Source organism: Rhinopithecus bieti, unplaced genomic scaffold (genome assembly GCF_001698545.2).
Source record: "Rhinopithecus bieti isolate Rb0 unplaced genomic scaffold, ASM169854v2 scaffold_1106, whole genome shotgun sequence".
In the NCBI taxonomy this organism is placed as follows: domain Eukaryota; kingdom Metazoa; phylum Chordata; class Mammalia; order Primates; family Cercopithecidae; genus Rhinopithecus; species Rhinopithecus bieti.
In genome coordinates this window covers 399,881-426,925 of record NW_016803367.1, presented here as the reverse complement: position 1 = coordinate 426,925, position 27,045 = coordinate 399,881, and the positions used below count along the sequence as shown (strand labels likewise).

At 42.4% G+C, this 27,045-nt stretch overlaps 1 protein-coding gene across 1 annotated transcript in view; it reads right to left on the bottom strand.

Moving 5' to 3' along the window:
* PRTG (protogenin) overlaps window positions 1-22,490 on the bottom strand; it is a 138,424-nt gene extending 115,934 nt beyond the window's left edge. Inside the window, exons 1-2 of the mRNA XM_017881334.1 lie at window positions 22,202-22,490; window positions 19,766-20,068 (exon numbers count right to left, since the gene is read on the bottom strand). Coding sequence (XP_017736823.1) covers window positions 19,766-20,068; window positions 22,202-22,295 — 397 coding nt within the window. The 5' untranslated portion in view covers window positions 22,296-22,490. The remainder of the gene's footprint in view (window positions 1-19,765; window positions 20,069-22,201) is intronic.
* Window positions 22,491-27,045: the final 4,555 nt, after the last annotated feature.

Genomic DNA, 27,045 nt, shown 5'->3' with positions numbered 1-27,045 from the left:
GACTCACAGCTAAGGATGGCTGGGGAGGTCTCAGGAAACTTACAATCATGGCAGAAGGGGAAGCAAACATGTCCTTCACAGGGTGGCAGGAAGGAGAAGAATAAGAGCTGAGCAAATGGGGAAGCCCTTTTAAAATCATCAGATCTCGCGAGAACTTACTCATTATCACAAGAATAGCATGGGGAAAACCACCCCCATGATTCAATTACCTCCCACCAGGTCCTTCCCACCACATGTGGAAATTATCGGAACTACAATTCAAGATGAGATTTGGGTGGGAACACGGCCAAACCATACCACTCTCTAACTGCCCCTTCCCCCAGACTTGGAGATGCATAGAGAAGTATTTAGAGTTGAAGTGTCTGCAACTTACTTTTTTCAAGAAAGAGAGAGAGATGAAGGTCAACGTGGCAAAAAGTTAACAGATGGGAATCTAGGTGAAAGGTATTTAAGTGTTCATTATATTCCTTATACTTTTCTGTAGATTGAACGTTTTCAAAATTAAACGTTGGAAGAAATACCACCACATAAGCAACTCCACCAGGAATAAACTTTATTGTTGCACAACTATACTGTTTTAATAATTATTTATGTACTCCTTTCCTATCATTGAGGTCAGGTACTATATTTTATTAGTCATGTCATTCTCAAGATCTAGCAAGAGTAGGCTTTCAATAAATACTTGTTGGGGAAATGAATAACCATGAGAGTAAAAGTAAGCCTAAACACAGAATTCTCCATCAACCAGTAAGGATTTTAGTGTCAACAATGTGTCAAGTATTTTCGTACGTGTTCTAGAACCAAAAGGGAATATTGGCCAAGGGCCCTGAAAAATCTCATGCTGAAAACTAAAATGAAGAAAGTCAGAAATAAACAGAGAGGTGAAGTTGAGAACTCAGTCCTCAAGATTAAGCTTGTAGTTTCCAGAGTGGGAAAAGATTCTTAAAGACACCTTATTTCCTTATTTCCATTCCTGGAAAATCATAGACTGAATAAACACAGATACTCCTTCCCACTAAAAACACACAGAAAAGCCACACAGAACATACTTAACCACCACCACTAACAAAATTTGGACAAGGTCAGAGCAGCAAAGTTTTGGCTTGAAGCCATGGTGGCCCAGAGCGAATATAGGAATTAAAAGCCTCTAGGAAGAAGTGGTGATTTTGTTCCATAACAACATAGTTAACTAAGACCTAAAGCTAGGATCCTGGAAGTACGTGGAGAAAAAGTCAGTAGAAAAACTCAGCCCACCAGCAAGGTTAACAACAGGAGGCTTTCTTTTTGATGGGAAAAAAAATGTTTCCCCTAACAAACAAAAGCCCCTGGCCTATGACACACACTTGTGAGGATGCTGCATTTTACCACTAATGTAGTGCAGCCAACAATTAACCCCAAAACTGGTCCATGACCCGGGAAACCCTGGGGCATGCCACAGAAGCATAACTTCCATGATACAGAATGTGATGTCTCACCACAGATGAGGTTACAATAAAAAATTACAAATCACATATGGAAACAATCTGCCACAAGGGAAAATGGAAATGGAAAAGGGAAAGTTAGCACCTAAATAACTTAAGATAAATAGTACAATTAATGGAGACTGTAAGATAAAAATTTTAAATGTGTAAAATATGAAACGAAAGACACAAACAGAAACCATAAGGGAAGACTATAAGGATCTAAAAAGAAAAGGGTGAACAGATTCTAAGAGACACGTGGGACATTATCGAGCAGACCAACATATGCATTATGGGAAGCCTAGAAGGTAAAAAGAAAGAGAAAGAGGCAGAAAGAGTATTTGAAAAAATAATGGCTGAAAATTTTCTGAATTTGATGAAAGAAATAAATCTATACACCTATAAAACTTGATGGATTCCAAGTAGGACAAACTAAGAGAGAGTCACATAGAAATACATTTATAGCTGGGTGTGGTGGCTCACGCCTGTAATCCCAGCACTTTGGGAGGCCGAGGCGGGTGGATCACCTGAGGTCGGGAGTTCTAGACCAGCCTGACCAACATGGAGAAACCCCATCTCCACTAAAAATACAAAATTAGCTGGGTGTTAGTGGCACATGCTTATAATCCCAGCTACTAGGGAGGCTGAGACAGGAGAATTGCTTGAACCTGGGAGGCAGAGGTTGCAGTGAGCCGAGATTGTGCCATTGCACTCCAGCCTGGGCAACAAGAGTGAAACTCTGTCTCAAAAAAAAAAAAAGAAATACATTTATAATCAAACTGTTGAAAGACAAAAGAGAAAATCTTGAAAGCAGCAAAACAGATTCATCAAAACTTATTCTTCCTCAAAAGATTAACAGCCAATTTCTTTTCTTTTTTTTTTTTTGAGTTTCAGTCTTGCTCTGTGGCCCAGGCTGGAGTGCAGTAGTGCAATCTCAGTTCACTGCAACCTCTGCCTTCCAGGTTCAAGCGATTCTCCTGCCTCAGGCTCCCCAGTAGCTGGGATTACAGGTGCCTGCTACCACACCCAGCTAATTTTTTGTGTTTTTAGTAGAGGCGGGATTTCCCCCATGTTGGCCAGGCTGGTCTCCAACTCCTGACCTTGTGATCCACCCGCCTTGGCCTCCCCCAAAGTGCTCGGATGCGTGAGCCAACGGTGCCTGGCTGATTTTAATCTTTTAAAATGTATCGAGACTTGTTTTGTGGCCCAACATATGTTCTATTCTGGAAAACGTTTTATGTGCACTAGAGGACAATGTGTATTCTGTTGTTAGGTAGAATGCTTTTTATATGTCTGCTACATCTAGTTACTGCTTATATGTCTGTTAGATCTGTTATTTCACTATTGATCTTTTATGTAGATGTTCTATTCATTTTTTGAGCGTAGTTGTGTTGAGGTCTTCAGTTTTTATTGTAAAACTATTTCTCCCTTCAATCAGTGTCAGTGTTTGCCTCATATATCTTGGGACTCTGCTACTTGGGTGAATATAATGTATATATTATGTTTTTTGATTGACAGCCAATTTCTCATCAGAAATCACAGGAGTTGGAAGACAGCGAGATAAGATACGTAAAGTATGAAAAAGGCTGGGTGCTATGGCTCACACGTGTAACCCCAGCATTTTGGGAGGCCAACATGGGCATATCCCTTGAGACCAGGAGTTTGAGACCAGCCTGGCCAACAGGGCAAAACCCTGTCTCTACTTTAAAACAAAACAAAACAAAACAAAAATTAGCCAGGTGTGGTGGTGCATGCCTGTAATCCTAGCTAATCAGTAGCTGAGGTATGAGAATCACCTGAACCCAGAAGGCAGAGGTTGCGGTGAGCCAAGATCACACCATGGCACTCCAGCCTGGGCAACAGAGCAAGATGCAGTCTTAAAAAAATAAAATAAAATAAAACATAAAAACAAAACCAACTACAGAGCAAGAATTACATATCTAGGAAAATAGTCCTTCAGAAATGAGGCAGAAATTAAGATGTTCGCAGAAAAACAGCTGAGGCAACTCATTACCATTGATCTACTCTAAAACAGATGCTAAAGAGTGCTAGTGGCTGAAATGAAAGGACAGTGAACAGTTACTCAAAGCCATATGAAGAAATAAAGATCATTGGTAAATGTAACTATGTAGGCAACTAGAAAAGCCAGCAGTATTGTATTTTTGGTTTGTACCTCCACTTTTTATTGCCTACATAATTTAAAAGATAAATGCATAAAAAGCTCATACATTTAGATCATTTTCTATACAAAATGTATGAAGATGTAATGTGTGACAATAATATAAGGGGGGGTGAAGCTGTATAGATGCAAAGATTCGCATACTACTGCAAATTCAAACTAGACTGTTAAAATTTAGGATGTTAGGTATAATTCCTATGGTAACCACACACAAAATATAAACTAAAAAATATGCACAAAAGGAAATGAGAAGGAAGTCAAAATGGTTCACTACAAAAGCAACTAAACACAAAAGAAGATAGGAATGTTGAAAATGAGAGACAAAAAAAGGTATAAGGTAAACATAGGCAACAAAATAAGACTTTATCTCTATTAAAAAAAAAATACAAAAAAATCAGCCGGGCATGGTAGCATGTGCCTATAGCCCAGCTACTTGGGAGATTGAGGTGGGAGGATCACCTGAGCCTGGGGAGGTTAAGGATGCAGTGAGCCGTGATCATGCTACTGCCCTCCAGTCTAGGTGAGACAGTGACCCTGTCTCAAAAAAAAAAAAAAAAAAAAAAAAGGTGTAAGACATACAGAAAACAAATAGCAAAATGGCAGAAGTCCTTCCTTATCAGTAATTACAATAAATGCAAGTGGATTAAACTCTCCATCAAAAAGAAAAGGTTGGCAAAATGGATTTTTAAAAACTCATGATTGAACTGTAAGCTGTCTACAAGGCACTAATTTTATTTATTTGTGTAGTGGTGCCATCGCAGCTCACTGCAACCTTGCTTCCCAGGTTCAAGCAATTCTCCTGCCTCAGGCTCTGGAGTAGCTGGGATTACAGGCACCCACCACCACACTCAGCTAATTTTAGTTTTTCGGTTTGTTGTTGTTGTTACTGTTTTTTGAGACAGAGTCTCACTCTGTTGCCAGGCTGGAGTGCAGTGGCGTGATCTCGGTTCATTGCAACCTCCACCTCCCAGGTTCAAGCGATTCTCCTGCCTCAGCTTTCCAAGTAGCTAGGATTATAGGTGTGTGCCGCCATGTCCAGCTAATTTTTGTATTTTTAGTCAAGATGGGGTTTCACCATGTGGGCCAGGATGGTCTCAATCTCTTGACCTCGTGATCCAACTGCCCAGTCTCCCAAAGTGCTGGCATTACAGGTGTGAGCCACTGTACCCAGCCCTAATTTTTCTATTTTTCATAGAGATCGGGTTTCACCATGTGAGCCATGCTGGTCTTGAACTCCTGACCTCAGGTAATCCACTTGCCTCAGCCTCCCAAAGTGCTGGAATTATAAGCGTGAGCTACTGTGCCCAGCCAAGAGACTAACTTTAGATCCAAAGACGCAAATAGATTGAATGGAAAAAGGTATTCCATGCAAATGGTAACCAAGAGGGCTGGGAAGCCTGTACTAACATCAGAAAAAAACAGACTTTAAGCAAAAACTGTCATTAGAGAAAAAGAAGGATATTACACACTAACAAAAGAATCAATTCACCAAAAAACGTAATATATACATTATATTCACCAAACAGCAGAGTCCCAAAATACATGAAGCAAACACTGACACTGATTGAAGGGAGAAATAGTTTCATAATAAAAGCTGGAGACCTCAACACAACCACACTCAAAAAATGGATAGAACATCTACACAAAAGATCAATAGTGAAATAACAGATCTAACAGACATATAAGCAATAACTAGATGTAGCAGACATATAAAAGCATTCCACCTAACAACAGAATACACATTGTCCTCTAGTGCACATAAAACGTTCTCCAGAATAGAACATATGTTGGGCCACAAAACAAGTCTCCATACATTTTAAAAGATTAAAATCAGCCAGGCACGTTGACTCATGCCTGTACTCCCAGCACTTTGGGAGGCCAAGGCGGGTGGATCACGAGGTCAGGAGTTCGAGACCAGCCTGGCCAACACGGTGAAACCACATCTCTACTAAAAACACAAAAAATTAGCTGGGTGTGGTGGCAGGGCCTGTAATCCCAGCTACTCCAGAGGCTGAGGCAGGACAATCACTCAAAGCCGGGAGGTGGAGGTTGCAGTGAGCCGAGGTTGCACCATGCACCCCAGCCTGGGTAACAACTATAACAAGAGCAAATCTTCATCATCTCCAAAAAAAAAAAAAAGATTAAAATCATTAAAAGTATTTTCCCCAAACACGATGGAATAAAACTAAAACCAGAAGTAAAACTGGAAAACTCACACATATATGAAAATTAAACAACATATTCTTTAGGAATGTGTCGAGGAAGAAAATGCAAAGAAAATTAAGAAGTACTTTGAAACAAATGAAAATGAAAATATACAGGAGGCTGAGGCAGGAGGATTGCTTGACCCTGGGCAGGCAGAGTTTGCAGTGAGCCAAGAGCATGCCACTGCACTCCAGCCCAGGCAACAACAGAGTAAGAGCCCGTCTCAAAAAAAAAAAAAAAAAAAGAAGAAGAAAAAGAAAAACTGTAACACACCAAAACTTACAGGATGCAGTGGAAGTAGTGCTCAGAGGGAAACTGGTGGCTATAAACATATTTTAAAATATATTTTTAAAAATATTTTATATTTTATAAAAAGAATAATCTCAAATCAATAATCTAATTTTACACCTTGAAGAACCAGAAAAGGAAGGGAAAACTAAACCCAAAGCTAGCAGACGGAAGGAAATAATTAAGATTAGAGTGGAGACAAATGAAACAAAAAAAAGAAATAATAGAATCAGGAAAATGAAAAATTTGCTCATCTTTGAATAGATGAACAAAACTGAAAAAACTTTAACTAGACTGACCAAGAAAAAAAAGAGAGATGATATAAATAACTAAACTCAGACATGAAATTTTTACTACTGACTTTAAAAAATAAAAAAGATAATAAAATACTATGAACTGACAAATCAGATAGCCTAGATGAAATGGACAAATTCCAAGGAAAACACAAATTACCTAAACCGACTGAAGAAGAAATATAAAATTACAGCAGGCTTATAACAAGTGAAGAGATTAAATAAAAAATCTCCCAACAAAAGGCCGGACACGGTAGCTCACGCCTATAATACCAGCACTTTGGGAGGCTGAGGTGGGAGGACTGCCTGAGGTGAGGAATTCGAGACCAGCCTAGCTAACACGGAGAAACCCCATCTCTACTGAAAACACAAAAATTAGCAGGGTGTGGTGGCATACACCTGTAGTCCCAACTACTCAGGAGGCTGAGGCAGGAGAATCACTTGAACCCAGCAGGCAGAGGTTGCAGTGAGCCGAGATCGCGCCACTGCACTCCAGCCTTGGTGACAGAGCGAGACTCCAACTCAAAAAACAAAACAAAACAGAACACCCCAACAATGAAAAATCCAGAACCAGGTGACTTCACAAGTGAATTCCACAAAATTTATTTTATTTATTTATTTATTTAGAGACAGAGCCTCTCTCTGTCACCCAGGCTGGAGTGAAGTGGCGCGATCTTGGCTCATTATAACTTCCACCTCCCAGGTTCAAGCGATCCTCGCGTCTCAGCCTCCTGAGTAGCTGGGACTATAGGTGTGTCCCACCATGCCCAGCTAATTTTCTGTATTTTTAGTAGAGGCGGGGTCTCACCATGTTGCCCAGGCTAGTCTCGAACTTCTGAGCTCAGGCAATCTGCCCACCTCGGCCTCCCAAAGTGCTAGAATTACAGGCATGACCCACTGTGCTTGGCCTCCACAAAAAATTTAAATAAGAATTTATACCAAATCTTTTCAAACTCTCCCAAAAAAATGAAATATTTTTTGGGGGAATATTATATAGAGAATATTTCCTAACATATTTGATGACACCTACTCCACTATCAAAGCCAGACAGATATCACAAGAAAATAAAATTGTCTTCTATGACTATGGATGCAAAATCTCAGCAAACTGCTAGCAAACCAAGTTCAAAAATATATTAAAAGAATTATACTGACCAAATAGGATTTATCTCACTTTTATCCCAGGAATGTAAAAGTTGTTCAACATAAGAAAATTAATCAAATAACTGATAGAACAAAGAAAAAAGACGATTAGCACAGTTGATATAAAAAAGGCATTTGAAAAAATCCAATACACTTCATAATATAAACACTTAGAAAACTAGGAATAGAAGGAACATTTTTCAACATGATAAAGGGCATTTATTTAAAAAGCCTCACAATATCATACACAAAGGTGAAAGACTAAAAGCTTTTCTCCACTGATCAAGAAAATGACAATGATTTCTGTTTTCACCATTATGATTTAACATTGTACTAAAAATTCTAGTCAGAGCAATTAGTCTAAAAGAAACAAAAGGCATCCAAATTGGAGAGAGAGAAGTACAGCTATATCACTCATAGATTATATGATCCTATTTATAGAAAATCGCAAAGAATCCACATAAAAGCTACTAGAACTAATAAATGAATTCAGATGAGTTTTAGAGTATAAGATGTACACGCGTAAAGCAGTTGTGTTTATATACACAACAGCAAAAAAGTAACTGAAAAGGAAATTAAACAATTCCATTTACAATAGCATCTAAAAGAATAAGATGCCCAGATACAAATTTCAGCATAAAGGTAAAAGACTATATACTGAAAACTACGAAAAGTATCAAGAAACTGAAAAAGCAAATGTTCACTACAGATGAAAACAATTCAAGTGTCCAACAGATGAGCAGATAAACAAAACATGGTTTATCCACACAATGTAATCTCATTTGGCCACAAAAAGGAATGAAGTACTGATAAATGACACAACATGGATAAACCCTGAAAACATGCTAACTGAAGGAAGACAATCACAAAGACCATTTTTATATGATTTCACTGATAAGACACACCGCATATAGGCAAATCCACTGAGACAGGAAATAAATTCGTGGTTGCCAGAGGAAGGGGGAAATCGGAAGTAATCACTATCGAACACAGCTTTCTTTTTGGGGGTATGAAAATGTTCTGGAATTAGATACTGGTGAGACATATGCACAAAACCCACTGAACTGTATACTTTATAAGGGTGTTCCAGATGCACTGGCACATGTCTATAATTCTAGCTACACAGGAGACTGAGGCGGGAGGACAGGAGTTCCAGACCAGCCTGGGCATAGCAAGATTCTGCAAAATAATAATAATAAGAAGAAGAAACTTAACCATCTATTTAAAACTCAGTCTTTTGACTATAAAAGGGTCTCATCCATTGGTGGTTCTTCAAAGCCATGTTGAAAATCACTGCTTTAGATCAAACTTCCATTTGGACAGATGTATCAACAAATGCCAAACCCCTAAATGGACGGGAGCTCAACCTCCATGCACGGAGGATATACACAAGAAAAGAAATTCCACGAAGGGTTACAGGACAGCTGAAAATAGAAACGCATTAGCAATTTATTTTAAAAATCAGCTATTTACTACATCAACGAGAAACCTTATTCAAGTATAGCAATAATGGGTGAGTTGCACAAAAATGAAAGTCACTTTTTTAATTAAGAAATTAAGGAATGTCTTTAATTTGGGTGTTAATTCTGTTACTTTCTTTTTCTTTTCTTTTCTTTTTTTTCTTTTTGAGATGGGGTTTCTCTCTGTTGCCCAGGCTGAAGTGCAGTGGCATGATCTCAGCTCACTGCAGCCTCTGCCTCCCGGGTTCAAGATACTCTCCTTCCTCAGCCTCCTGATCAGCTGGCATCACAGGTACTTGCCACCACGCCCAGCTAATTTTTGTATTTTTAGTAGAGACAGGGTTTCACCACGTTGGCCAGGCTGGTCTCGAACTGCTGACCACAAGTGATTCTCCCACCTCGGCCTCCCAAAGTGCTGGGATTACAGGCATGTGCCACCGCACCCGGCTGTTACCATTCTTTTTTATATTCTGGATTTGATTATATATATTTGAATATAGAAAGATACATCTCCACACAAGTCACAGGAAAAAGCTTTATTTAAGCACTGCAAAGTCGTACTATAGTAAAAACAACCCGGCAGGGCGCGGTGGCTCAAGCCTGTAATCCCAGCACTTTGGGAGGCCGAGACGGGCGGATCACGAGGTCAGGAGATTGAGACCATCCTGGCTAACACGGTGAAACCCCGTCTCTACTAAAAAATACAAAAAAATTAGCCGGGCGAGGTGGCGGGCGCCTGTAGTCCCAGCTACTCGGGAGGCTGAGGCAGGAGAACGGCGTGAACCCGGGAGGCGGAGCTTGCAGTGAGCTGAGATCCGGCCACAGCACTCCAGCCTGGGCGGCAGAGCGAGACTCCGTCTCAAAAAATAATAATAATAAAAATAAATAAATAAATAAAAACAACCCAAGCTCTGGTGCTAGACAGTAGCTGTGCCCTTGAGAGAGGCACTTACCTCCCCCCAGGTTCCTGTTCCTTATTTGCAAAATAGAAGTTTCTAAGACTACAGAAGTTGTGATCTTTACTTAAGGAAGAGGAAGGCATAATGATATTGCAAGTGAAAGTAGGCAAGGATTTTCTATTGACTACAAGGGTAAGTTTTAAGGAATCTTAAGTTTCTCTCCTCAAAATATTCACTGCCAGTATCTCAACAAGCCTAAATATTTGGAGATCAGTGGAAAATAATGATGTACTTTCTTTGTCTCTCTTTTACTTCATTATTTGTACAATTTCATCCCCTTCTGAAGACTAACAGGGAAAAATTTCTAATTGTTAGCTTCTTTAATTCTAGTACGTTAAGCTGGTTACATCTCTTCCTATTGTAAGTCCACATTGGGGGGGTCAATATTTTTTTTTTTTTTTGAGACAGAGTCTCGCTCTGTTGCCCAAGCTGGAATGCCCTGGCCGGATCTCAACTCCCTGCAAGCTCCGCCTCCTGGGTTTACGCCATTCTCCTGCCTCAGCCTCCCTAGTAGCTGGCACTACAGGCACCCGCTACCTCGCCCGGCTAGTTTTTTGTATTTTTTAGTAGAGACGGGGTTTCACTGGGTTAGCCAGGATGGTCTCGATCTCCTGACCTCGTGATCCGCCCGTCTCGGCCTCCCAAAGTGCTGGGATTACAGGCTTGAGCCACCGCGCCCGGCCAGGGGGTCAATATTTTAATCTGAGTTAGTTTAAATCCAATCAAGGGACTCCAGGGGACTCGAGTTAGTTCAATCTGAAAGCTGAAGGAGGAGAAGAAATTACACCTTATCAATCTTAATAGCAATCGGTGGGGGTGGGGAACTAGTATAATCAACTGATATTAAAACACTAATACCTTAGCAAAACTCTCTCAAGATAAAGTCAGAACTGTGTTTTTTAAAATACTGAATCAACAAACACCGGAATACATTATTAATTACTAGCAAAACCAGACATACACAGTCTTGCATCACTTAACGACAGAGATGCATTCTGAGAAACATATCGTTAGGTGATTCTGTCATGCGAACATCATAGAGACACAAACCAGATGGTATAGCCTACTACACACCTCAGCTGTATTGCTTCTAGGCTACAAACCTGGGCAGCATGTAACAGTACTGAAAAGGGCAGTAACTGTAACACAATGGGAAGAATTTGCATATCTAAACATATCTAAGCACAGAAAAAGCACTGTAAAATTATGGTATTATCATTTTATAGAACCACTGTCATAATATGTGGTCCACTGTTTGACCAACATGTTGTTACCCTGTACACGACTATGTTTGTTTGTTTTTGTTTTTTGAGACGGAGTGTTACTCTGACACCCAGGCTGGAGTACAGTGACATGATCTCGGCTCACTGCCACCTCCGCCTCCTGGGTTCAGCTCTCCTGCCTCAGCCTCCTGAGTAGCTGGAATTACAGGCATGTGCCACCACGCCCAGCTAATTTTTGTATTTTTAGTAGAGATGATGTTTCAGCATGTTGGCCAGGCTGGTCTTGATCTCCTGACCTCAAGTGATCTACCTACCTCAGGCTTTCAGAGTGCTGGGATTACAGGTATGAGCAACTGTGCCTGGCCAGGGTAAACTTTTGTTTTTTTTTTTTTTTTTTTTGAAACAAGAGTTTCGCTCTTGCTGCCTGGCTGGAGTGCAATGGCGCGATCTCAGCTTACTGCAACCTTCACCTCCTGGCTTCAAGTGATTCTCCTGCCTCAGTCTCCTGAGTAGCTAGGATTAAAGGCATGTGCCACCATGCCTGGCTAATTTTGTATTTTCAGTAGAGAGGGGGTTTCTCCATGTCGGTCAGGCTGGTCTCGAACTCCCAACCTCAGGTGATCCGCCCGCCTTGGCCTCTCAAAGTGCTGGGATTACAGGCGTGAGCCACTGTGCCTGGCCATACTCTTAACAGCAGTTTTCAGTGTATTATGTGTGTGAAAAAGGGATTGGAAAACCACTGTTGCTCCAATTTAGGCAGTAGCCCAAACACATTTTTTAAAAATATACAACACGGCCGGGCGCAGGTGGCTCAAGCCTGTAATCCCAGCACTTTGGAGGCGAGACGGGCGGATCATGAGGTCAGGAGATCGAGACCATCCGGCTAATACGCAGTGGAAACCCCGTCTCTACTAAAAAATACAAAAAACTAGCCGGGCGACGAGGCGGGCGCCTGTAGTCCCAGCTATCGGGAGGCTGAGACAGGAAGAATTGCGTGAACCCGGGGAGGCGGAGCTTGCATGAAGCTGAGATCCGGCCACTGCACTCCAGCTCTGGGCGGCAGAGCGACAGATCCGTCTCAAAAAAAAAAAAAAAAAAAAAAAAAAAATATATATATATATATATATTACTAGTATATTACAGACACTTAAAAATAGTAAATGTGGGTTGGCCGCAGTGGCCTCACGCCCTGTAATCCCAGCACTTTGGGCGAGGCAAGGAGGGCACGATCATGAGTCCAAGAGACGAGACCATATCGGGTCACATGGTGAAACCCCGTGCTGTACGTAAACTACAAAACTTAGCCGGCATAGTGGCATGCGCCTGTAGTCCCAGCTACTTGGAGGCTGAGGCAGGAGAATCGCTGAATCCGGAGGCGGAGGTACAGGTGAGCTGAGAATACCACCACCTGCACTCAGCCTGGTGATAGAGCAAGCTCTGTCTCAAAAAAAAAAAAAAAAAGTTAAAAAATGAGAGGCGCAGGCGTAGTGGCTCATACCTGTAATCCCAGCACTTTGGGAGGCTGAGGCGGGCAGATTACCTGAGGTCAGGAGTTCGAGACCAGTCTGACCAACATAGAGAAACTCTTTTCTACTAAAATACAAAATTAGCTGGGCATAGTGGCGCATGCCTGTAATCCCTACTTGGGAGGCTGAGGCAGGAGAATTGTTTGAACCCCACAGGTGGAGGTTGTGGTAAGCCGAGATCACACCATTGCACTCCAGCCTGGGCAACAAGAGTGAAACTCTGTCTCAAAAAAAAAAAAAGAAATAATAATAGTAAACAGAGCCCAAGCACAACGGCTCATGCCTATAATCCTGGCACTTTGGGAAACCAAGGTGGGAGGAATGCTTGAGCCTAGGAGTTCAAAGTCAGCTTGGACAACATAGCAAGATCCTCTCTCTACAAAAAAATCAAAAATTAGCCATGCATGGTGGCATGTGCCTGAAACTCCAGCTACTCGGGAGACTGAAGTGGGAAAATAACTTGAGCCCAGGAAGTCCAGGCTGCAGGACGCCGTGATTGCACCACTGTACTCCAGCCTGGATGACAGAGCAAGACTCTGACTCAACAACAACAACAACAACAAAACAGCAAATCGTTCTCCAAGGAATACATTTTGGGCTGCTACCACTAAAACAAGTAGAATATCAAGGATAAGATAGAAACACTTAAAGTAACAAACGGTCCAACATCACTGGAAAGTGTTCTACTACTTTTGGAAACATCAGGGGTTCTCAATCAGGAGTTACTTTGCCCCGCAGTAGACCTTTCTTGGTTGTCACAACTGGAAGACAGTCTACTGGTATTGGGCGGGTAGAGGCCAGGGATGCCGCTAACAGTGCATACGACGCACAGGACAGCACCACAACAGAAAATTATCTGGCCCGAAATGTCAATTGTGGCAAGACTGAGATACCTAACCCACACGCAGAAGTATCTTTTTTCTTTTTGGTAAATATTAGTAGAATGGAAGATAAGCTACCGAGTCAATCACGTTCTGAGTAGTATTAAAAGATTACAAAACTTCAAAAGGATGACTTTGGAAGATTATTCCAAAAGAATATGATTTATTTAAAGTAGTCTGCATAAAACAGCAACACTAAACGGACAAAAAAGCTGTCACACTGTTCTAGCTAAACTCCTAGGGATTTACTATTGCTTCAAGACGTGAGCTTTAAAAAGAAAATTTTCTTTCTGTAAGTTTTAAGGACTAAACCCATTAAGTACACAAATTTGAAACCAGAGACCTGAACAATGATCACATTTTCAAACAGTTATTCATAATCTAGCCCCTATAAATGCTAAAGCTATCATATATACATACACATATATAAGATATATATGTATTATGAACATGAAGAAAGGGCAAACCCTTTGGAAACTGAAAAAACAAACATTTTTAAATTCATGCCTTCTGCTCAGTCCATACGATTTTGGTTTTTAAATGCTCATCGAAAGTAGTTTCTCAGAACCAGAGGTTAAAAAAAAAAAAATACAAGGAATGTAAAAGTCAGGCAAGTATTTGTGAGATTACTGTCAGAGACCTTTGTGAGGATGACGCCTTTATCCTCTGCATACATATCCTTATAGGAGTTCACTTGGCTTCAGAATTAGAGCTGGTGAAGATAATTTGATATGTTTTTACCTTTTTTGTACATTGCAATTATCAATTGTTTACCGTGAGCTTGCTCTGCTCTGTGCGGCATACCATGTTAGGGCAACTGCAGATATTACTTACATGATTACGACAGCATCTTCCTTTTCCTTTCTTATTTACCAAGATTAAAATGATGATTTTAAAAAAGATTTAATGAAGAGTCTGGGCACTGTAAACTCTCAAAAGTATTAAAATAGTCTTGACTGACAATGAAAACTTAATTTGGGAGAATTTTATGATTTCTTTTAAAACACCTCAATAATCACAGCTGTTTTAAAATCCAACTAGGGTCCTCAACAAAATGCCTGACTTAACATTATTATTTTTCATATAAATGGTAATTATCAGTTTAAATGCTTTAAATGATCAATTCTAGTTGGGCAACCCTGTTCATGAGAGATAAAAGTCATCTCTCAAAACTGTAGTCAAGAATATCGTGGTTTTCAAAAGGTTACCTCAAATGTATTTTATTTATTAATTAAAATGCTCCCTTAGCCTAAAACCCTGCTTAAAAGATTTGTTGCTTGCTATTATTTTAAATTGCTCTGGACTTCATCAATAGACCCAGCTGTTAAATTTGGGAGCAATGACAATAAACCCCAGGGCAAACACCACTGAGAGTGATATCCTTTCTTTAGAATAATCAGAGATAGCTGACAAAAAGGAGCCATACCAAACACCCTTTCAAAATTCCATTAAGAATCTGGACATAAATACAACAAAATAAAATAAGTACATTTTTATACATCTTAAAATTCCAATTCTACCCTTCATTGGACCATGCTTTGCTAAAAAATAAAAATCCACCAACTTCAAAACAGAGTGAGGTAATGTTACAAGTTTCTGAAAATGAGAAATGATCCTCACTAATCAAGTGCAAAGTGAGAAAAACTGGTTCCATTACCCAGCGATTATCAGGCACCTGATAGACTTTAAGTAGACAGACTTTAAGAACCAAGTGTCATTCTATGAAAGCCTGTAGAACTATACATGCAATTTCTACTTCCTTCACTTGACTTATGCAATATTAAGAGAGCCAATTTTAAGTTAAACATATACTTCTGAACCACACCTCCTCTTTTTAAAGGTGAATTTTTTTGGATCCCAGAAAACATCAACTGAACCTTATCTACAATGTTGGCAGATTGGTTTCTCTAAATACCCCAGTTCTGTTGGCTTGAGTTTTCCAAAATCAAATGACTTTTACTCATGTTTTAGCATTCTTTAATTAGGCCAGGTAACTGCTCACAGCTTGACTTCAAGTGAATAGGCCTGCATGTAGGAAACTGAGTCCTTTCCAGTGCCTAGAGCTCTCAATAAAACAGGGACAGTGTAGCAAAGTCTAGCCTATTTCGGGTCCAGGATCATTAATAAAATCCAAAATCTAGCATATAGTCTCATAGTTCTTAGGGTTCCCTTTTCAATACATCACTTCCCCTTCTTTTTTTTTTTAACATGACTCTTTAAATGTTTTAATATATTTTAACTTCACATTTCAAAGACTTGGTTTTATAATTTATGCATTACTTTTGAATATACAAGCCTCACCCAAAGAACAGTTTTTCATTAATCCCACATAAACCCTCAAATTTCATCGTAATTTAAATTGATGAATGTTTTTATTAATAAAAAACCTACATCCTTTTAATGGAAACAACTATTACTACTTTAAAAGTTACAGAAATGCACCCCAAACAACCTTACCAATGGCAAAATCAACCTCAAAATTTTGGTTAAAAAATCATAAAGTTACAATAATTCCTATGCTCGTCCAGCTACACAGGGTCACATAAAAAGTTATTTTTTGCCTAAGTGAACAGTCCTGGAAAATCAAAGAAATATAAGCTAGCTTTATGCTCTTTTTCCCTCTATCCTAAGACTTCAATTTCCACCTTTTATGGAAAGGAAATAAACAACTAGCTTCCTGTTCAATCACCAGCTTACAGCCAGTCTTTTACACATCACAGAACACAACCCGCCTCCTCCTTTACTTCTCTCAAATGTCTCTTATCTTAATTTAAACTTGTTGAAACATGAGACCATTTTTACCACACTAATGCTTTCCTATGAAATTTATCTTACTTCAACATTAAGAATACAAGAAAAGTCAAGATACCTATAGATTATTTCTTATTCCTAAAATGTTTAAATTTAGATAACAAAAACTTAGTGCCCATGAAAGTGAAAACTCGATTTGCTAAAATTTAAAAACACTGAAATGTATAGGAAATAGTTTAATCTTCTGTTCTTGCTATTGTACACAACTAGAAAAAGAGTGTCCCATGTCACTCCTCTTTCTATTCCAATTACATGAAAATGTAAGACAGCTAACATGGCTATCAATAAAAAGGATTATCTTTTTTTAAAGCTAAATATTACTTTAACCCTATACTTTCTTTTAAAAATGGGAAGCCTTAGCAAAACTAAGTTAGATGAATTCTTTTGTGCTTGAATGAACAACAGGAAAGCAAAGCCTCCAGGCCTTTGGGGAGGAACCTTGTCCCTACAGCCCTGCTCTGATGTGCTTCGGAGATAAGGCTCCATAGTGACACTTAAGGAAAGGCCTGTTCACATTTGAATTTCTGCATTCCTCAAGAACAATTCATGGCAATAACTAACTTTGCAGAAGAGCTACATGAAAGCTTTGGCCAATGAATGAGGGTCATCTGCTCTTTATCACAAGGGTAAACCTCATCCTGGCCAGTTTCTAACCTTTTAACCCTGTGAATTCCTAATTTACACATGAATAATGGAATTCTTGCCTAGAGTGCAACTTTCAGCTTCTAGTTCCTAAGTTTAGAGACCAAGACTTGATTGCCTGTGTGTTAAAAATCTAAAACTTGCACAGATTAAAGTTTTAGATTTCCAGGTGCTGTACTACTGTGCTTCTGTACAAACAAAAAAATATGCTTACTGATAAAATCCTTGACTAAGAAAAACAACACACTTGTACCCTGCTGCTATCAATACCTAAAAGAGAACTAGCTTTAAAAACAAGGAGGAAAAGAAAACCAGAATGTCCACTTAATGCCTATTCTCTTCCTGTATATATATACATATATTTACTCTGAACATAGGATAAAGGGATTTGAGCCTCCATCATCTAAACTTATTTCTTAGATATCAGAACTTTGTTAATTTAAAAGACACATAAAATATAAAAACTTCACAATTGCCTGCAAAATGAATCACATGTAATTATTTATTAAGTGATAATTTCTATAAAGATACAAAATCTAAAGATATTTAAAAAGCCAGTACTGACATTTTGTTTGTTACACCTATTACACACCATTCAGATTTTATTTATGAAGTTAGAAAGCTCTGTGTTTTTCCAAGTGTTTCTGGAAGACCCAGAATTCTGCCAAGCTTCTCAGGAGGTCCTGGAAACAACGTGTGGTCATGACAAATGCTTCATCTTCTCATGGCCTGTCTGGCCACCTCTACCACCTACTCCCTATCCCTGAGAGATAATATAAGTTACAGTTCCTGAAGATGAAGACACAAGATTGTACAAACCCCAAAAGGTGGGAAAATTACAACTCTACAGAACAAGTTTACATTGGACAAAAATTGAATGAACAGAATATAAGAATAAAAAGCACATTATCTTTAAAACAGTACTATACAGAAAAACCATTACACCATGAAAAAAATAATTATTGGCCAATGATTACGGGGGGGGGGGAGGGAAGGAAGGAAGGAAGGAAGGAAGGAAGGAAAGTGGGCGGAGGGAGGGAAGGGACAGGAAGAGGGGTGAGGAGGAAGGTAGGGAGGAAGGAAGGAAGGTAGGGAAGCAAGGAAGGTAGGGAAGCAAGGAGGGAGAATGGGAGGGAGAGGAGGGGAGGGAAGGAAGGGACAGGAGGAAGGACAGAGGAAGGAAGGGGGAAGGGAGGGGGGAGGGATAAAGGAAGGAAGTAGGAAGGGAGGAGGAGGCAGGGGAGAGAGAGGAAGGAAGACATGAAAAATTAAAAATCCTCTCAGGTTTATGCTATTCTTTGGCAGGGGTAGGACTGTGGCTAGAACTGCAAACCTCTGATTATCTGAGGTATCAATACAGAAATATTTTCTGCTTTTATTTGCTTGCAATTTATTTTCTACAATTAATCCTTATTGCAGAATAAAATAAATCAGTAATATAAGGATGACATAAATGGAACATGAACTGTTAACAGTAGTTAGTCACCTAGGAAATTGCTGCCAATAGCTTCCTAAATTTCAACTGTATAGAACTTGAAACAACTATTTCCTAAATATTACGGGTTTTTTTTTTTTTTTCTGTTTTGTTTTTTGTTTTCCTTAAAGAGATGGAGTCTGTTTCCCAGGCTGGATTCAAACTCCAGGGCTCAAGGAATCTTTCTGCTTCAGCCTCCTCAATAGCTGGGATTACAGGCTAGCCACCAGCCCAGCTAAGATTATGCCTTTATCTCAAGAACGCCATCTACCTATTGCTCAACTTGTAAAAGATCAATTTGTACGTACAGTGCAAAATCTATGTTTTGTGGATTAACAAAAGCATGAAGGTCAAACACCTTAAAACTTTTTAAGATTCAATTTCGGTTTTCGAGATTTAATCTACTACACTTGAGAACTGTGTGTTTCACCACCTGAAAAAGGTTCAAAGCCTCAGTAGGCACAAGGAGTTCGGCACTTGTCCTAGGCCCATCTTTACACTCAACAGTTACAGGTCAGCCACCAAGCAATGGATCACTTGGACAAATGGTTGATCTGATGGGGTTGTTAATACAAAAGAAATCATTAGATAGCATACTTTATGACAATAGGGGAAAAGTGAGCAGATACGGGTTTAAGTCCATTAGGCATAATATGGAAATGGCCTTAGTCTCTTTCCCTCCCAGCAGGAAAAGACTAGGAATACTTCAAAGGCTTAAGAGTGACTGACCAATGCCCTCTTGTACAATTAAAAGGCAACATGGGTGATCTAAAAGCAGTCAGAGAAATGGAAGGCTGTGCTATAAGAAAGATTTAGCACTCGAGCCATCTGCAAAGCAGAAAAATTTGCTTGTGATTGTTTTCATTAATTACTAATTTCCATAAGATTAAATTTTAGAACAAACTTTTGTTGTGTTGGCCAAACTTCTACATCCAACATCTTCATACTGGGTGAAACGCTTAAAATTTTTATAAAGCCACCTCTACAGGTTTCATTTTACTTGGTGTTCTAAACCTAATTTGACTTCTGTTCTCAATTACTCATTTGAATTTCTATATGTATTTTCTTCAGATTTCTCTATACGCTTTAGTTAGCATCAACTATTACCTCCAGTAAAATTCTTAATGTATGCATGATCTGGGCGATTATTATATTAATAAAGCAAGAAATCATCAAAATGTAGCAATGAAAAATGTCAACAACCAAAAACTTAAACACTTACTTGATAAGGCAAGATGAGCTTTTTGACTAAGAATGGCTCCATATTTGTTCATTGCCAAGCACTGATAAAATCCTTCATCGGACTGCTCTCCTCGCCTGCCTTCCACCTCACTGATGTACAAAGAGCCGTTAGAAAGAACCTCGATCCGTTTATTTTCAGACACTTTTGCTCCATTTTTCAACCATGTGACCTTAATAGGAACTTCTCCATGAGCCTGGCAATCTAAAACGACTGGGTCCTTTCTTGTGACAGTTACATCCTGTGGTTCTTTTACAAAAGACAGTTCGCTAAAGCACCACACTCCTATAAGGAAAAAAGGAGAACAGCACATCCAGAATTACAGGCATAAAATGTTCCTGAACACAAAACTGTAAAACACATATTCAGGGTAGAAGATGACAAAGTTTAACAAATTTTATTAGTTAGCTTACAAACACCTTAATGAACCAATCTAAATTTCAGCAAACTCTTTCAACAAGTCAGAGAAATTACTTTTTACATCTTCACTAAAAGCATAGGGAAGGTTTCAATAACCTCTATGCCTTGTATGAATTCTCTCAAGTTCCTTGCTAGAGTTTCAAAATCATCAGGAAAACTCATGAGCACAAGCTGTTTGCTTTTACAAGCTTGTCAAAAAGATCTTGAACAGAGTAAGTCGTAAAAGTCTAATTTTACAAGAAATCATTAGCAAAACTCCAACTCTGTGAACAAGCAAGTTTATTTCCTTGTCCCTTGAAGTGTTCTTGGAACCCTTGGCACCTACTCCTTTGGGAACTGCGTTTATCTTTTGTGACAAATTACAAGTTTGCATTTTTCTATCTGCCCTTTTACAGCAGGGACTCTATCTCCTCTCCTTGAAAGAAATCCATTTACTTAATTTCTGCAGAGCAAGCTAGGTATTTAAAAGACAAACAATAGACTCTGAAAAGTTGGTAACTCTTGCTGCTTGTACTCAGTGGGTGATCGGATTAGGAAACTTTTATTTCACTTTTTTAGAACTACCAACTGTTGGAAAAAATGCGTGACTAATTGGTCCTTACTGTCTAATAGGGATAGGAGATTGCTTAATCAACCAATACACATTTTTATCAGAGCAGAGGAAAGGCTTTATCCTAAGTATATACACATCGCCCCTGGCCCCCGCCAGGATCAAATAATACTCTGTCACCTCCTGCATTTAGTGCACAGGCGGTCTTAAAGTCTCGCGTATTGACTGGGGGCGAATGGAGTATGGGGGCGTGTGAGGGAAGCGTTGCTTCATCTTCCTCCTGATCGTTGTGGTTCCTTGATTACAAACCCCCAGAAATGATTTGTTTCTCCTCAAGGCAGGTCCTCAGAATCCTCACTCTTCAAGGCTCCCTGCTTCCCGTAATGTATGCCCAGGGTGACGCGAGCCACCCTAACAGCCCAGCGCTGGGCGCGGACCACTCCAGAAGGCGCCCATTGTGTTTCTCAGCCACATCTGACTTTGATCCTCTTTTCAAACCTAACAGAAACTAACCACTCCAGAAAAAGTCTGGCGTTTGTAACCTACAAATAAATAAAATAACCCATTGTCCTGAACACCTCTCCTACCGTCACCCCATTCACTTTACGTTTTTATCTCTTCTAGGAAACCAATACGGACTTAAGGTAGAAAAATGAGTTCATCCAAGTTTGTGTAAGGCGAACCTAGAATTTGGAAGAATCTTCAGATCCGTACACACTTCGGGCCCTGCCCCCATATACCTAGCTGTAGGAAATAAATTCTATTTAGCTACCTTCCTTTCCAGCTTCGGGGACCTTTTTCCCTGCCTCTCCGGGGCACAAATGGGTCACTTCACTTCCAATCCTGCCAATTCCACCCTCCCATCTCCTCCTGGCTCGACCCGGATCAGGCAAGCTGGTGCTGACTGGGGCTATGAGCTCACCTATTCCCTCTCGCAGCCCTAAAACGTGGGGGAACTCCCACTGCAGACACGGGAAGCCGCGCGGAACCGCGGCGCCCCCTGCACGGCGAGGCTGCCACTAAGGAAACAATATAAATAAAGCCACGTGCGGCCGCGGCGGCCCGGGCGGGCAGGCGGGCTGCCCGGAGCCCGGCTGGTCGCGGAGGCGGGGACGCGGCCGGAGCCAGGACAATGGCGCGAGAAGGAAGAGACCAGAGTGGACAGCGGCCGCCAGAACTCGGCAGCCCCGGGCGCGAGGCAGGGAGGGGTGTGCGCCCGGAGAGGTTCCCGCAGCCCTGCCCGCGCAGCGCAGAGCCCGCGGGCAACTCGTGTTTGCAGCCAGCGGCTCCGGACAGGCCGCAGGGCGAGAGCGGGGGCTGGCGGTCAGCGCCACCACGGAGGACCTCACCGCGCGCTCCCCCCGCCCCATCGTTTCCTCTTTCCCCATCCCACTCGCGCCTGCTCCCGCCCCACAGCGGTAAGAGAAAGCAAAAGAAAGCGCGCCCACCTGGCACAGGACTGAGCAGCAGCAGGAGCAGGAGGGCGCGGAGCCGCATCCCCGGCGGCCGCAGCCGGGCGAGGGGTCGCAGAGGAGGCGCCATTCAGCGTAGCCGCGCGGGCATGCTCCCCGGCCGCCCCGAGCCGCTGTCCGCCTGCCGCCCCCGCCCCGGGCGCTCTCTCCTCGGCGGCTGGACGCACGTAGCCCGGCTCCCGGCTCTGGCTCCGGCACCGGCGTGGCTACGTGTGGCGCGGGTCCCTGCGGCGGCGAGGCCGGTGCTTGGACGGCCGCTCGCGAGAAGCTGGGGGCCTGAGAGTCCGGCTGGGGGCGGAGTGAGGCGGTGGCTGCAGAGGGCGGGGGCGGCGGAGTGGACAGCGCCGCGGACGCCAGCCTGGGACTATTTTCTACATCTGGCCGCTGGTCTGGGACCGGGAGGTCGGCGCGGCCGGCGGAGGGAGACGCTGGAAGGGGGGCCGGGGGCGGCGAGGTCGGAGCCCTGGGGGGATGGGACGGGCCCCGCCGGACAATGCACCTGGGGGTCAAGCCCTGGCTGAGGGTCTCCGGCCCGCGTCCCCGCCCCCTCTGCCTCCGCGCCACCGTCGGGGACAGAGCCACAAAGGCCGAGCCTCCCGGGCCAGCCAGCCTCCGGTGCCCCTCTCCCGCGGCTAGTTGAGGATTGGGGAAGGGGGAGGTGGCCGGGGAGGGCTGGTGTTGAGAGATGGGGAAAGGCCGGAGGCTTCTCCCCTGATGGCCCCCGCTCACCCCCTCCTTCCCTCACACGCAGAGGCCCTGTGCAGGGAAATCTCACTCTATCCCACTTCAGAGATTTGTCCGCTCCACTGGAGGCATCTCCGAATGATAAGCCCCCGGAGATGCCCCCGTGCATTTGGGCACGGCTCTTCTTCTCCCTGCCCCCCTTAGTTGCAGCGCGGGCTTAAAAATACCTCTGAAAAGTGCTCTCAAATGAACAATCGCCTTTAGGGGAGAGGGTTTATTATCTCTTCTTCAAGTTAGTCAAGTTCTTTAATTTGTGAGAGCTGTGCACACAAAAGGCTGTGTCCTGAGAGCAGAGGCCAGATCAGGGGATTTCTAGATTCTGTGGGCTTGCTATGGGAGAGGAGGCTTTGATAGATGACTTGGTTGTAAATTAAACTAAGGCACAAATGTGAATTTGTTCACATCTAAATTTAATTAAGGATTACAGGAGTTGAAACGTACATTTAAAGAATGTAATCAGATTGCTAAACGTGTGGATCATAGCGTTTACATGTGGATTAACATTTGCTAATCCAAAACTAAATCTGTGGCCCATGATGAGGGCACAGGCTAAAAGCTAGCCTTCATGAAAGCTGCTGACGGAAATCTAGCTTTGGTCACCAAGACATCGACACACTAACTGCCTTTAGCACGTTCAGGAAATCCTCCGGGGCCAGTGCGGTGGCTCATATTTGTAATCCCAGCACTTTGGGAGGCCGAAGCGGGTGGATCACTTGAGGTCAGGAGTTCGAGACTAGCATGGGCAACATAGGGAGACACCCCCCCCCGTCTCTACCCACCACTGACCCCCATACCCCCAAAACTTAGCCGCTCCAGTAGTCCCGGCTACTTGGGAGGCTGGGGTGGGAGGATCGCTTGAGACCAGAAGTAGAGGCTGGGGTGAGCCATGATCAGGCAACTGCACTCCAGCCTGTTTCCAATAAATAAATAAATAAACCCTCCTGATGAAGAAGTAGAAAAAAAAAATAGAATATTAGGATAACACTACCTTCCCCCCTTAAGCTCATTATAGTAAGAACAGCCTATTTAGCAATTTCAACTTACTGCATTTAAAACAATGCTATCCTTGGTATGCTGACATTGAGACCTGTCCAAAGCTTAATATATTTTCAGGGACAGTGCAGATGTGATTTTACCTGAAATCTTACAGTAATTTTGTGGCACGTAACTTGCACATATTTTTCGTGAGCCAGTAAGCATCTTGAGGTCACAAATCGTACGTAATCCACCTTTGTGTTATTCACAATGTGAAGGACATTACTTTATGATTATTAAGAATTGAATAGATCTTCGTTGACTGAGGGAATAATGAATTACTATGCCAACATGCCATTAAATAGATGGAGAGCAGCCGGGGGCGGTGGCTCAAGCCTGTAATCCCAGCACTTTGGGAGGCCGAGACGGGCGGATCACGAGGTCAGGAGATCAAGACCATCCTGGCTAACACGGTGAAACCCCGTCTCTACTAAAAAATACAAAAAAACTAGCCGGGCGAGGTGGCGGGCGCCTGTGGTCCCAGCTACTCAGGAGGCTGAGGCAGGAGAATGACGTAAACCTGGGAGGCGGAGCTTGCAGTGAGCTGAGATCCGGCCACTGCACTCCAGCCTGGGCCACAGAGCGAGACTCCGTCTCAAAAAAAAAAAAAAAAAAGAAAAAGATGGAGAACAATTGGGAGACAGGTCTCTGGGAGAGGATTACAAAGTCCTGTACTTGGGGTTTTCTTTGTCTAGTCTGCATTTATTATCATCAGCTTAAGGACATGTTTATCTGATTTTGCGTTTAACACAATGTGTAAATTAATATGTTATGTGAGCTGGGCGTGGTGGCTCACGCCTGTAATCCCAGCACTTTGGGAGGCCAAGGCAGGTGGATCACCTGAGGTCAGGAGTTTGAGACCAGCCTGGCCAGCATGGTCAAACCTCTTCTCTACTAAAAATAGAAAAATTAGCCAGGTGTGGTGGTAAATGGCTGTAGTCCCAGCTACTCAGGGGGCTGAGGCAGGAGAATCACTTGAACCCAGGAGGCGGAGGTTGCAGTGAGTCGAGATCATGTCACTGCACTCCAGCCTGGGCAACAGAGCAAGACTCTATCTCAAAAAAAAAAAAAAAAAATAGGTTACATAATAGAATAAGAGTTTTCTCTACTCCTGGTAGTTGTCTAGGAAGTTGGAGACTAAGTAAAGAGGTCCCGAGGGACTCCTCAAGTGAAGATGAGGAGTACAACAATTTCCAACAGAGAGGAGGAAGGGAGGAAACAGGAGCCAGAAGTAACTCAGGCACCAGAACTGAAGGGGCAGGAAAGGAGACGTGATGAAGAATGTGCAGCAGAGGGGAGCATAGGATGTTTAGAACTAAGGCCAAGAGCACTGGGCATCCCCATGGACATATGCCAGCAATGGGAAGAGTCTTAGAGGAACAGCTGAGGGCTGGCCACAGTCACTCATTCAACAAAATTCTGAGCATAAAATGTGTTTCAGGCATGGATAGATGTTAGAAATACAGCTATAAGAAAATTATATAAATATTGGCTGGGTGTGGTGGCTCATGCCTGTAATCCTAGCACTTTGGGAGGACGAGGCGGGCAGATTACCTGAGGTTAAGAGTTCAAGATCAGCCTGGCCAACATGGTGAAACCCCGTCTCTACTAAAAATACAAAAAATTAGCCAGGTGCAGTGGCGCATGCCTGTAATCCCAGCTACTGGGGAGACTGAGGCAGGAGAATTGCTTGAACCCAGGAGGCAGAGGTTGTGGTGAGCCGAGATCGCGTCACTGCACTCCAGCCTGGATGACAGAGCAAGACCTCGTCTCAAAAAAAAAAAAAAATTATATAGATACTGAATATTATGATGAAGCCTGTAATGTTCAGGACAATATAAGAAGAGAGTTTAGGCCGGGCGCAGTGGCTCAAGCCTGTAATCCCAGCACTTTGGGAGGCCGAGAGGCAGATCACGATGGGTCAGGAGATCGAGACCATCCTGCTAACACGGTGGAAACAAACCCGTCTCTACTAAAAAATAAAAAACTAGCCGGGCCAGGGTGGTGGCGCCTGTATCCCAGCTACTCAAGAGGCTGAGGCAGGAAATGCGAACCTGGGAGGGGAGCCTTGCAGTGAAGCTGAGATCCAGCACGCACTCCAGCCTGGGTGACAGCGGACTCCCATCTCAACAAAAAAAAAAAAAAAAAAGAACAGAGTTTAAGGAGCAATTTATATTCCTGTGGTGGAATGAGATGGGAAAGGAGAGAGCATGCTACCAAAAAATGTGAGGAGTCCCAAATTTTATCTTGCTTGCAAGCCAACAAGTTAGCCTGCCACTATTTCACGGATGGAGTGTCAGAAATGGAGGACATTATTTTGCTCATAGCAATAGTAATAATCAGAGTATCAGCAATTTTGCATCAATCCCCAGGTCTCAAATCCCACAGCAACACAAAGGGAGCCAGATGTCACCTGTACATGCAGTGGGTTGTGTTACAGGAGAGGAATCCAAAACTTAGAGAACCCAAATCTTCTATAATGGGCCATAAGCATGCCTGCCTTGCTTTGGAGGGAGACACTATCTTTGTCTTCCAGGGCTGTTCACTATGCAAACATTCGTGAAGATATAGTTCACATCAAAATGCATTCAGTGTTTTTCTTGCAAGTTGTGCAGGAGACTTACGGAGAAATATCACCTAACATGTGCTGTGCAGGGGAGCTTGTATCTGTGGTGAATCTGGAGGGTGAGTTGAAGTTTTCTAGTTGGACTGGATTGGCCTTCTAGAGAGAACAATAGGAATAAGGCACTGAAGTATGAAAGATCGAGACATATTCAGGAAACTACAGGTAGTTCGGTACAGCTAGAGTGCAGGCCACATTGGAGAGAAAAGAGGCATGCCATGCAAAGGAGCTTGAACCTTTTTTGTTTTTGAGACGGAGTCTCGCTCTGTTGGCCAGGCTGGAGTGCAGTGGTGAGATCTCGGCTCACTGCGAGCTCCACCTCCCAGGTTCATGCCATTCTCCTGCCTCCTCCCAAGTAGCTGGGACTGCAGGCATCCACCACCACACCCGGCTAATTTTTTGTATTTTTAGTAGAGAC